The sequence below is a fragment of the Danio rerio genome, chromosome 24 (genome assembly GCF_052040795.2).
Source record: "Danio rerio strain M-AB ecotype USA chromosome 24, GRCz13ab, whole genome shotgun sequence".
In the NCBI taxonomy this organism is placed as follows: Eukaryota; Metazoa; Chordata; class Actinopteri; order Cypriniformes; family Danionidae; genus Danio; species Danio rerio.
This window is the reverse complement of record NC_141044.1, coordinates 10,975,881-10,988,794: the sequence shown is the minus strand read 5'-3', so window position 1 is coordinate 10,988,794 and position 12,914 is coordinate 10,975,881. Positions and strand designations below refer to the sequence as shown.

At 36.2% G+C, this 12,914-nt stretch overlaps 1 protein-coding gene across 1 annotated transcript; it reads right to left on the bottom strand.

Annotated features, from left to right (window-relative positions):
* Positions 1 to 3,313: 3,313 nt before the first annotated feature.
* LOC147837964 (uncharacterized) lies at positions 3,314 to 11,915 on the bottom strand. Its single transcript, XM_087309314.1, has 2 exons — positions 11,475 to 11,915; positions 3,314 to 5,783 (listed from the first exon to the last, which is right to left on the bottom strand). Exons 1-2 carry the CDS (start codon positions 11,893 to 11,895, stop codon positions 5,284 to 5,286), a joined length of 921 nt encoding a protein of 306 aa, XP_087165440.1. The 5' UTR covers positions 11,896 to 11,915; the 3' UTR covers positions 3,314 to 5,283.
* Between the last annotated feature and the right edge of the window lie 999 nt (positions 11,916 to 12,914).

The following is a 12,914-nucleotide window of genomic DNA, read 5'->3' as shown; positions in this document are numbered from 1 at the left end:
GCAACATGAACAATAAACAAAGCGAGGGTCAAAAACACAGCTTGTATTTCATTGCAGACAATAGAACAAACATTACTTAATGTGTTCCTGTGTAATTTTTATTTATTTATTTTTCAAGATAAACACATATTCCAATATTGGTTCTTGCAGGACTTTTTTTTTTTTAAAGTTGGAACAGTAAAGCATTTACAACTTTGTAATGTTGTCTTTCTTTTTCACAACACTTTAAGAGACTGAAGACACTAAGTGATGCACATGGCATCCATTTCTCACAAAAAAAATACCTAAAATACTGATTCATCTGACCACAGTACACATTTCCACTGTGCCGACGACACTTCTGGACACAATTAACATAGGTGTCCATATTTACATTATACCTATCCCATATTTGTGGATGCAGCTACTTATTTTGGTACTTGACAAACGATTGTCAAAGTAGTCCTGAGCCCATGTGCTGATATCATTTACAGATGAATGTTGACTCTTGATGCAGTGCTGCCTGAGAGATCAGAGATCACAATAGTTCCATTTAGACTAACGCCATTATCCTTCAAGCACTGACATTTTTCCAGATTAATTGAATCTTTTTATTATGTAATGTTTCCTGGGGACGGGTTGCAGCTGGAAGAGCATCCGCTGTGTAAAATATGTGCTGGATAAGTTGGCGGTTCTTCTGCTGTGGCGACCCCAGTTTACTAAAGGGACTAAGCCAAAAAGAAAATGAATGAATGACTTATGAAATGCTATCTTATGCTGTTGAAGGTGAAATGTACAACTGTCTTCCTTTTTTTCCTTTGAGGAACATTGTTCTTAAACATTTCAATAACTTTCTCACGTATTTGTTGGCAAACTGGCGATCCTCAGCCCATTTTTGCTCCTTAAGGATTAGACCTTTCTTGGATGCTGCTTTTCTACCAAATCGTAATTGTAATTATCTGTTGACATCACCTGTTTCAAATCACATCATTATTTACATGATTACTATCCCTAAATTGCTCCTATCCCAAACTTCTAATACATGTTTGTTTGTTTTTTTTTTAATGTTAATAAAAATAATCAGAAACACATTAAAAAATGTTTGTTTTACTGTCTGCAATAAATTACAAGTCTAAGTAAATTTGGAAATCCCTTAATTTTTATGTGCATTTTCCATACTCTCCGAACCTTTTCTGATTTGGGGTTGTACTATAAAATCAATATTTTGGAATATATATTGCATATATGTACATAAGTACAGTTGAAATCAATTTATTCTAGTTTTTTCTAATATATCCCAAATGATGTTTAACAGGGCAAGGACTTTTTCACAGTATTACCAATTTCTTTTCTTTCAGGGATTTTTTTGCTTCTTATTTGTTTTATTTCAGCTAGAATAAAAGTAGTTTTATAAAACATTTTAAGATAAATATTGGTATACCTTTTATTTTATTTTTACAGAACAAACCACCTTTATACAATGACTTGCCTACTTTAAACTGCCTAATTAATTAAGCCTTTAAAATGGACTTTAAGCTGAGTACTAGCATCTTGAAAAATATCTAGTACATTTTGTGCTGTCATGATGGCAAAGTTAAAATAAATCGGTTAGAAATTAGTTATTAAAGCTATTATGCTTAGAAATGTGTTTAAAAAAAGTATTTCCGTTAAATAGAAATTGGGTGAAAATATACAGGCGTCTAATAACTCAAGAAGGCTAATAACTTCAGCTGTATACAGTTTTATGCAAAGGTTTGGGCACCCCTCTGTGGCTGCATAGTAATGTGCTCTTTCTTTATAAGAGAAGATTGGAGTGATATGCCATTCGGCTTTTACACTTTAAAGCCCAAAAGTCCACTTTATCAAATGAAATGAGTGAAGTTATATGATTTGAAAAGAGTTTTGAACTTAGTGTTGAAGGTAATGAGTTAATTAAATACCTCTTTACTTTAACTTAAATGGAGCAAGTTCACAGTAGTCATATAGATTAGTTTCTGAACTTAAAATGGTTTGTTGCAATCGGTTTTCCTCAAATGGTTTGAGTTGCCTTAGCTTATTGAGTTTTACAGTACTCAGCTGGTTTGAGTTCTGTTCATTTATTGGGTTTACTTTGCTCAAATTGCTTCATTTAATCAAATGGATGAAGTTCACCATACTCATTAGGATTGGATTTTGAACTTAAATGGTTTGTTGCAATCCGTTTCCTCAAATGGTTTGAGTTACCTTAACTTTTGGCGTTTTACAGTGTAGCGAAAGCTAGATAATATCATGTGTAGTAGTATCGAGATTTGTGAAATTAAATTAAACTGAATAATAGTCTGTGCAAAAGTTTGTCCACCCTCTCTTTTGTGTGAATTTGAAAATCCCTGAATGAATTTTGTATTACGTAACAAATGTTGTACTGCTGTGATTTATTAATTTGCTTATCTAACTTGATTTCTTTTTTAATCATGTAATTTGTTATAGGTCCCCTCCTTGACCCAGCAGTACAAGTTGTTGGAGAAACTGTTAAAGGACTCACACCTCAACCTCTGACTTCCAATGTTCTTTATGATTTCTCTGAACTGTGTTTGGTGGACTCGATTTGGTCCTGTGCTCAGAGGCTATGTGCTCTCCTACCAGTGCCTTACGGTCATCTCCAGAAATGAGGTAAAACTGATGCTCCCTGATGCTCCTTTGTTCCCAAAACTCCCAATTGATGGTGATGCGTTTCCAAGGATCCTGCACTTTGTCCCACATTGCCATAAGTTCCTTCATTTGGAGTCTAAAAGGAGTTGGCATCTTAAATAGAACAGCAAACTGAGACCAGTCTGACTGTCTGTTGTGGATAGACATGCACAGCCCAAGAGTCACAGCTAGCAGATTTCCTGAGGTTTGTCACGTGTGAGGGAAGACATCAGTCCTGGCACTGGCAAGGCGAATACTCATGGGTGCAAAGCAAACAAAGGCTATGAAAAGAGGCCTTGATAAGGAATCTGAGGTTCTTCTACGTTACTCAAATTTGTTTAATGCTAATGTGTTACCTTGTGGTTTTGTGGTACATCCAGATGCCCCTTACCTTGGAGCCAGTCCTGATGCCGGAGTTTATGATCCTAATTTAGACCCCTGTTTTGGCCTTGTTGAGGTGAAATGTCCAGATGTGCTTAGAGTTTTAGAAGCTAAGCATATTAAGTTTGTTAATGGACAGGCAACCCTGAAAAATCCTATAAATACTACTGGCAGGTTCAAGGTCAGCGTGGTATAACTGGACTCAGCTGGTATGACTTCATTACTGACACAAAAGAGGACATTACAGTGGAAAGAGTGTGGAGGACCAATGACATCATAACTCAGATAAGAGGGAACCTGGACCTTTATTATTTCTTTAAGTACATTAGGGGAGTAAGGGGAGGCAACAAGTCTCATTTGACATTGCACTGTGTAAATGTATAAAATGGTAATACTGCTTAAATAAGTCAGTCTGGAATTGGTTGTACATATGTTATTTATTCAATGTATTTTTTTCAAGATTTATATAATACATTTCAAAATATACATTTGTTGACATTTATACACGAGTATATGCATTATGCGTATATATGTATATCAGTTTGTATAGTTGTATATGTATGTACATGAAATATATATATATACATATATACATATATATATATATATATATATATATATATATATATATATATATATATATATATATATATATATATATATATATATATATATATATCTGTGTGTATGCATACCTACACTTATATGTATATGTATGTTTATATGTATATGTATGTATGTATGTATGTATGTATGTATATGTATATATATATATATATATATATATATATATATATATATATATATATACATATATGTTTGTGTGTGTATGTGTGTGTGTGTGTGTGTGTGTGTATATATACACACACACACACACACACACACACACACACACACACACACACACACACACACACACACACACACACAGTAATCAACATTTTACAAGAATGGGTGTTGTTTAATAGTTTTAGGACAACTTTGATGAAAGGTTGTAATCCACTTCAAATGTTGACTACTGTGTGTGTGTGTGTGTGTGTGTGTGTATGTATGTATGTATATATATATATATATATATATATATATATATATATATATATATATATATATACACACACACTCACACACACACACACACACAAGCTGGCTATGATTAGTGACCTTTCAAGAGTTCACACTACTTAGCTGAAGATTGATAATAAAGCTTGTTTGGCAAGCTGTCCCAGGAGAGAGCCCTGAGCTTATAAGACCCTCGAGCCCTGGGCTCCCTCCCGTTGCAGGGCGAGAGGGGAGTTTGAGCTCAGGTAGATCTCGATGACTCCCCCTCCTGCTTGTTGTAGCTAAGTGTCAGATATGAATGCTGAGAAAGTGTAGTCAGAGCTTGGCTAAAAAATTTTGGATTAATTGTTAAGTGTACTGGTTTTTAAAACTGTGGGAAGAAACCGGAGGACCCGGTGAAAACCACGCGAGCACGGGGAGAACAAGCAAACCTCCGAACAGAAATTTCATCTGGTTTGGAAGGGAATTTAACCAGGGGCATTTTTGCTGTGAGGCAACAGCGCTAATCATTGGCCACCGTGTCACCTGTTTGAAAGGAGGATAAGTAGGGTTGGGAGGGGGGTTTCTTCAAGATGAAAATATTAAGATGAGTAAAGTCTGGTTATTTATAGTGAGTTAAGGATAATTAGTCATTAGTTAAATTTGGAACAGCTGTGGACAATCATAAGCACTTGATCCTCTCGAAATTTGTTTATAAATAAACTTCACTTAATATCAAGCGGCCACTGAAAATTATTCATCAGGCAGCAGTTAGTCCACAGCTGGATAACTGTTCCACACATGGTCAAGGTTACAGGGGTGTCGCAGATGCGAAGCTCTTTCACTCTTCTGATGGCTCTCTCAACAAGAATTTGAAGGCGTGCTATGGCTTGCGTTCTCTCAGCATCTTCTTTGCTGTACTGAGTTGCTGTTTGGAAAGGTGGTATGATGAGTTTGGCCCCTCGCTCCACCAGAATGTTCTCAATGGTGAATCCTTTGTCAGCCATGCAAGCATCCCCTGGTTCCAACAGTTTGAGTGTGCCTGACTGTTTTGTCAACTCTTAATCTGAAATGGAACCAGTGAACAAACTGGAAACAAATGTGATGGTGGTGGTGTTTTTTATACGAGGAACTCACCTCAGACTGGAGTGTGAGGGAAGATGGACTCTGGCACCTTATCTCTATGCAGTCGATGATGACCCGCACCTCTGGACAGAACTACCTAAACTTCTCAGGCATTGTGGAATTGACTTGCCTTCTGCTCATCCATACTGGCAAAGATCCAAATATCAGGTAAAGATAATTAGCCCAGGTTATGATGACACGACTTACTGTGGAGAGACTAATCTTGAAAATGTCTGCTAACATTTTCTCTTTAAGACCTGCAGAAACACGACAGCAGTATAGGAAAAACTCATCAATCAGTGGCAGGCTTCGCTGATGACTTTGAGAAGCTTCCATTCCAGTTGTATGTCCCTTCTTCTGGGCCAGAGACCAATAGACCATCATGGACGCAGAGGGCTCAATTGCTTTCCAGAATGCTAGGAAGACTTTTTCAGATGGAAAACTTGTGTAAAAACGTATGTCTTCATCTGAAGCACAAAATCTCTGAAACTGTGAAAGAGATTGGTTTATTTTCAGCTGCCCGAGCTCAGTTTCCAGTCTTCTGACTTCAGCTTCAAGTTCCTGTATACGTGCTGCTGCTGCATCCTGTGCACCTACATTCACAAAAATGAGTACATTAAAAATAGGGCAAAAAAAGAATCTAACTTGTCTGAAGTCTGACAAACGTGCAGAATTGACCCTTCGCTAAGCCACACACGAAAACCACCCCACACACCAATCATGGTTTAGCAACCGTAGCTACGAGCAGGAGGCCTGTCAGGCTTTTGAGTGAGTAAAACAAGCCAAAGCGTTGTGCATATGAATTGTGCAAATCTGATACTTGGTTATCCTAAAAGTTTGGCTGGAGTGGTGAAATTTTTTGCCCAAAGGGAGAAATGCCAGCATGGATCAAGCTCTGTGAGGGGCACTAAAGGAACGGAGAAAAGTTGGTTTTGTTTTCGATATTTCTGACACATTCAGTGATAGACTGCAATAACTCACACACCTCTTTTACCCTAAACAGATCTAAACTGTGTTTCCTAAAAAAAAAATACAAAGCAGGTTATGTTTCACAGCTGTCTTTTTCTTTCTTTTTTTCTCTCGCTCGATATTATGAGCTCCGTTTAAGCATTCACATTAGTAGTCATACTAATAGCAATCATAATTCCATCTGTTTCAAGCTACAAATATTTGAAATGACATATCAACAGAACAAAAACCGAGATGTGATCACAATCTGTGTACTTATGATCAATATACTTCATCCGAAGCTGTTTTTGAGTAATTTATAATCCTCGATGTCCATGTCAGAGCTACAATTCACTGATGTTTTCATCAGTCTTTTTGAGATTTAGTCATTGGTGACGACGTTATAGCGAGTTGGTGTCTGCTTTTATATTTGATGTCGGACTATTTGCTGGTAGGGAAAATTTATTTGTTCATTTCTGCTATGTATACTTTAATTTGATTTGAATTTACTTATTTTTTCCAGCTAATTGCAAATTAGAATAGAAATAGATAAACAGCACACAAACATCCTGATAGTTATAGGTATTGTACATTGTTATTGGTCAATGATGCTAATATTTGGCACAAATCCATCAATTTCCCCTTTCTGGCTGTTCTTTGTATGAACGAACTATGTAGAAGCACTGTCCATGCTTGTTTCCTTGTCAGTTAGTAACGCTATATCTCATTGCACAACAATAAGTCTATCAGCAGGTCTCAAAATTAAGCTTTTTTTCCAGCTAGCACCGGTGCTACTAACTTTAAAAATGTTTGCGTACCAGACAAAATTTAGTTGCACCGAAGAAAAATTATGAGCACCGTTACTACTACACGTTTTATATTAACAGATTCTATTATAAATTAACACTCTAATTACATCTAACAAATAAATAAAAATCTGCATGTGCTCACCAGCCCTGCACACACTGCTTGACGTGAATGAGATTAACTGAATTAACAATAACTGTGCTGTTCTCATGGGCGGAGTCTGATATTGCACAGATGATATGGACATATAACTTATATTTGCATACGTCATCTTAATAGCAATAACAATCTTTTCATGAGCTGCAATATTAGTTTCATCTCAGTGAATTTATGCTCTTGAGCGATGATGAATGCGGTGTCAGTCGCACGACTCACAGCATTGTGACAATTAAATGAAGCATTAAATAACGTTAGAACATCTTGTGCTTAAAATGTGTAGGTTTGCAAACACTGTTAACTGAAAACTCCGTCCCACTGGCTTTACTGTGATTGGCTTTAGTCCTTTTTATAGCAGACTTTAAACACTGGAAGTCTTTTATCCTTTCTTCGAAAAGTGCAAATGCTGGATTGACATTCAGCACATGATCACTAATCAGATGTGTCATTATTTGTAACTTTAGGTGGTTTCTAAAACTAAATCTGTCAGTGTTGTTTTTTATTCTCTCGTATCTAGACCTTTACATTTTCACGGCTGTAGCTCCCTGTAATCAGAACTGAGTGATTAAAAGCTGATATTAACCAATCCATTCGCGTTCTGTTCTAGCGCAGTGGGCCAATAAGAAGAGATTGAAGGCGGAGCAAGCATTGTGGGCTTTGTTTACTGCATCAAGTTGACATGTCAACTGTTTTAAATCATTCCTGAGCTCTGCATTTGGTGTTTTTAGGGGCAAAGATGCTTAATGCGTTAATGCCTCCTAAATTTACGCAAGTGGTGAACATTTTGCTGTGAAAACTGGTCGCACCACATCAATTTTATGCACTCGCACAAATGCTCCTAAATATATTTTGAGGTTGCATAGATGAAATTTCGGGTGCACGTGCGCCTAAAACGGTCGCAATTTCGAGCCCTGTATCAGGTTTTTTGGCTAAGAAAAAAAAATCGTGGTTTAATTTGTTATTATTAGATTATTTTTAAAATTCACCTCTCCTGCTGTGCATACATATTGTAATAGACGTGCCAGGCACGAAAGCTTGACAAGCGTAGCAACAGTAACTAGGGAGGGCAAGGCTTAGCAAAGGGCTAATTGTGACATGCTATGCAGTATCGTAGATATATACATTGGCTGTTGCCTACCCTGCTGTTGTCTATTAGAAGGAATGCGTCAAGAGCCGTATGCAGGGCCGGCACGTGGCATAGGCAGTATAGGCAAATGCTAAGGGTGCTGTACATCCAGGGGGCACCAGAAATGAGCGGGGGTAAGTTGATTTTGTTTTTAATATTCCTGACACACATTCAGTGATAGATGGCATAAACTCAAAAACCTCTTACCCTAAAAAGATCTAAAGTGTGTTTCCTACAAAAAGACAAAGCTGGTTATGTTTCACAGCTGTCTTTTTCTTTTTTTTCGCTCGATATTACGAGCACTGCTCTGTTAAGCCTGGCATATGCGTTTAGCCGGGAGAGCTGTGAGCGGAGCTCTCCGTAAGGGGCCGTCGGAAAAGTGCTTCTTTTTTTCGTTTTTTTTTTTTTGCTCTATCCTGCTTGTTTTATTTTAAACACAACTATTTTTCTCTTAAATGAGCACAACAGTTACTAAAGTAGTCAAATGCTTCATTCATTCATTCATTATAGATCGGTGCATTCTTACATTAACACCTCTGTTATCAAACAAAACACAATGAGAGATTCATTTGCCGCTCTTCACTAAATAACTATAGTAACTTTAATCAATATGCTAATACAATTAAAAGTTAAATAGATTTTATAGCTTTATTTAATTTCTGTATAGGCCATTGAATTTAATAGGTTAAACATTTTATTTTATTGTCAATATTTTCTATTGTTTGCTATGTATTCTATCATTTGAATCTATTTGTTGTCCCATATTTTAACACCCCAACGTTGATAGATATGACATAACATTGCTAATCAATAAATAGCTATAGTGCTATCTGTTAGTTTTACGTCAGCTAATGTTATGGAAGGGCATAGATGCTTTCATGCATCCTTCCTTCCTCAAGCAAATGTGTAAATATTAGATCTATTCAGCAATAATGTTAATTGCATTGGCATATTTATCTGACATTTTCCCAACTTGTAGTAGTCGATCAAAAAGCTGTTTAGTTTCTTATGACTTTACACTAGCAGTGGAATTTACTGCGATGTGACGGGGCGCCACCTAAAATCTTGCCAAGGGCGCCAAATTGGTTAGGGCCGGGCCTGGCCATATGTATTTGTGTATTACCTCTCTGCCTGTTTAATTTGATCTAATTTGTGTTCTGAAACAGCCTCTCTTCTGCTTTCACTTCTCATTCTGACAGAGGGAGTGATTCGTTTGTGAATGAATCTGTCATGAACGACTCGTTCACTTATCTGACAATAATACAAGTTTCTGGCAACGCAGCATCTACTTGTTATATATCTTTTACATTTTTTGCTTATTTTATTCATCAAAACTAGAAAACGCATACAATTTAGTGTGAGTTGGTGCTCCTTTGCCTTATAGTGAATGCAGTAGGTGACAGTATTATCATTAATAACGTTAATTGTTGAGCACAAAAGTTCACAACATACAAAACTGCAAAAAACTAAATCTTACCTATGAAATGTTCTGCCTTTGTTAGCTCGTCATTACACCCGTACCCTGCGCTAAAGTTCAGCATCTTCACATTGACTTTGGTCTTGACTAGTAGGGCTGTGCAATTAATCGAAAATCCGATTTCGATTTTGGCCTCTAACGATTATGAAAAACTATAAATCGAGATAAACGATTATTCCATTATTTACCGCCCCCTTTCTAGTTCCAAACGTGTTGCTCTTAAAGGCGCGAACTAAACCGCATACTCCTGTGTGTGAAGCATGCGGTTTTGCTTCTCACAGTGTGCACACACAGAAGCATGCGGGCTGCAGACGGTTGTGCTCATTCGCACACTGTGACGAGCAGAGCATCTAAAGTCATCTTAATGTGAGCGCTTTAATGGTCAAATAGGTGTCAAATTGCGGTTTAGTGATTATTCATATTAACCCTCATTTGTGTAATAAACAAACGAGTTGAAGATCAAAAGAAATGTGAAAGCGAAACCATTAAAGTGGCAGCGCGCAATTCCTACTCCCACCTGTTTCTATCATTATTAATTAAATAAGAAAAGGAGAAAATCCCTCGCTGCTCTTGACTGGACTTTTGTAGCTTAAGTGTTTTTCTTCCAGTGAAGATGCTTAAAGCACCGTTTGTTTCATATTTTTATTCTATTGTATTTATTTGTCTTTCCTTTTTCTTTGCAGGGAGGAAAATAACTGTATATATACAGTTCAAGTCAGAATTATTAGCTCTCCTGAATATTAGCAACCCTTTTCTCCCAATTTCTGTTTAATGGAAAGAAGACTTTTTTCAACACATTTCCAATAGTTTTAATAACTCATTTCTAATAACTCATTTCTTTTATCTTTGCTTTGACAGCACATAATATTTGACTAGATATTTTTCAAAATACAAGCATTCAAAGGCTTAATTAGTGTAATTAGGCAGGTCATTGTATAACAGTACTTTCTTCTGCAGACAATAAAAAAAATATATATTGCCTAAAGGGGCTAATAATATTAACCTTAAAATGGTTTTCAAAATATTTAAACCTGCTTTTACTCTAGCCGAAAAAAACAAATATGACTTTCTCCAGAAGAAAAAAATATTATAGGAAATACTGTTAAAATTCCTTGCTCTGTTAAACATCATTTGGGAAATATATATATATTATATATATTTATTTATTTATTTATTTATTTTTTATTCTCAGAAGCGCTAATAATTTTGGCTTCAACAGTAATCGTTTTGAATAATCGTGATTACAATTGACCAAAATAATCGTGATTATGATTTTTTCCAAAATCGAGCAGCCCTATTGACTAGTGCGGTTAAATGACACTTGACCTGGAAGCACTGTACTGTGGCAGCGCTATTGATGCATGCTCAGGGTCCGTATGCGATATCTAGTGTAACTATTTATTTATTTATTTATTGTCTAACGTTAGTGTAAACATCTATGGTGCAGTAAAACAAAAGCTGACCTTATCCACAATCTATTGCAAAATTAGCAATAGTGTAAAATCTGTAAAAATCCAACTTACTATAGCAAACATTTAAGTTACTTTAACAGACTTGTGTTAATCTGAATTTTGACTCCTTATTTATAGAAGCCTTTAAAATTAGACAATATACAGTATTTTTTTCCCTGAAACGTTAAATTGTTTTGAATAAAATGGAAACTATGATTAGGTATGAAACATTTTTTTAGAAAGTAAGTTAATACATTTTATTAAACATTAAAGGAAAATGTCCCTCAAGAAATTCTTTTCAGGAATAAACACAAGTCACCTGGAAGAGGAGCGACTGCATAGTCGTGGTCTGCTCCAGCTTTTGGTGGTACTTCAGGAACGATGTCGCCGTTTTGAGAAGGGTCAAGTCCCCGTCGATCTACTCCTCCGTCGTACACCGTCAGTCGTGATGAGTCTCCCCAGTTATTCCAGTGGAATCGGGATGGAACGGCCCCTTTTCTGAGGCGCTTTCGGCCTGTGGCGGCAGTGTAATCCGCCTCAATGAAGTGCCGGCTGCAAACATATGTGCTGCCTCTGAGGATGTTAAAAGTCAGAGACTCATCACGTCGAATGACATGCACCCACTTCTTCCTGTCATATTTACAGCTGGGAAACGCGTGAAAACTCAGATATGGTTGACGACGCTTATTGCTAGAGCAATAAGGGACGCTACAGTGACACCTCGACGTTGCTTCAGCCATTGTTGTTTAGACCGGAAACCGCTTTACGCAACTAAAGGTTCTTCCGCATTCCAATCCCGCATGCGTGAAAACGGCCCGTTATGATAACTATCAGGTGTGGCCAAGTTTTGCATAATTAAAACAAAGAAAGGGTAAAGGGTATAATTTTAGTAGCTAAATCTGAAGGTTTATCATGGTTAACATACGCTGTTCTCTCTTTAAATGTTGATTCAACCGGAAGAATAAAACTAATTTTATTTGGAAATCTGTACTCATGAATATTGTAGATAAAGGTGGCTTAAACTTTCTTGATTTCACAACTTTAAACCATACCTTTAAAATAAATTGTATAAAGAACTGTCTTAATAACCCATTGTCTATATGAAATCTGATCCCTAATGTATTTTTTTCCAAATTAGGTGGATTAAAAATTGTATTAATTATATTATAATATTATGAAAATCCTCATAAAATTGTCCCATTTTCATAGGCAAATGTTATTAGCTTGATCCCTCATATTTGAACCAAAGTCCCTTTGTATTCTATAGTCTTTGTTTAAACACAATTTTACACCTGATTCATACTGTATATCATTTGGAATAATAATAACATCTTGCATAAAACAAATCTCTATTCTTCAATAACTGCTTTAAAACTGATATAATTTTTGTGTCTCTACTTTTCAATGATAGGGGTTTACTTTGTAACTACTCTGACTTTTTAGTTAAGCTTTGAATTCCTATAAGCCCAACAGACTTTGCTATTTGTTGCTGATGCTATCCCACAAGGTGTTTTTATGCTTTTAAATTCATTTCCAATTACTTGTCATTCAGTGGACCTTTAGAAAACATTTATTGGTAAACACTGCCTTTCTTTATCTTAATCAAAATCTAATAAGAAAATAAGAGCCCTGTTTCAGGAAGATTCTGTTACTGTGCCTTATGTAATGTCATCTTGGAATGGTTTTGTGAATGATTTTTCCTGAAACTAAGTTTTTTCATTACTCCGCAAACTTTTTATAACAAACAAAATAAGAGAAG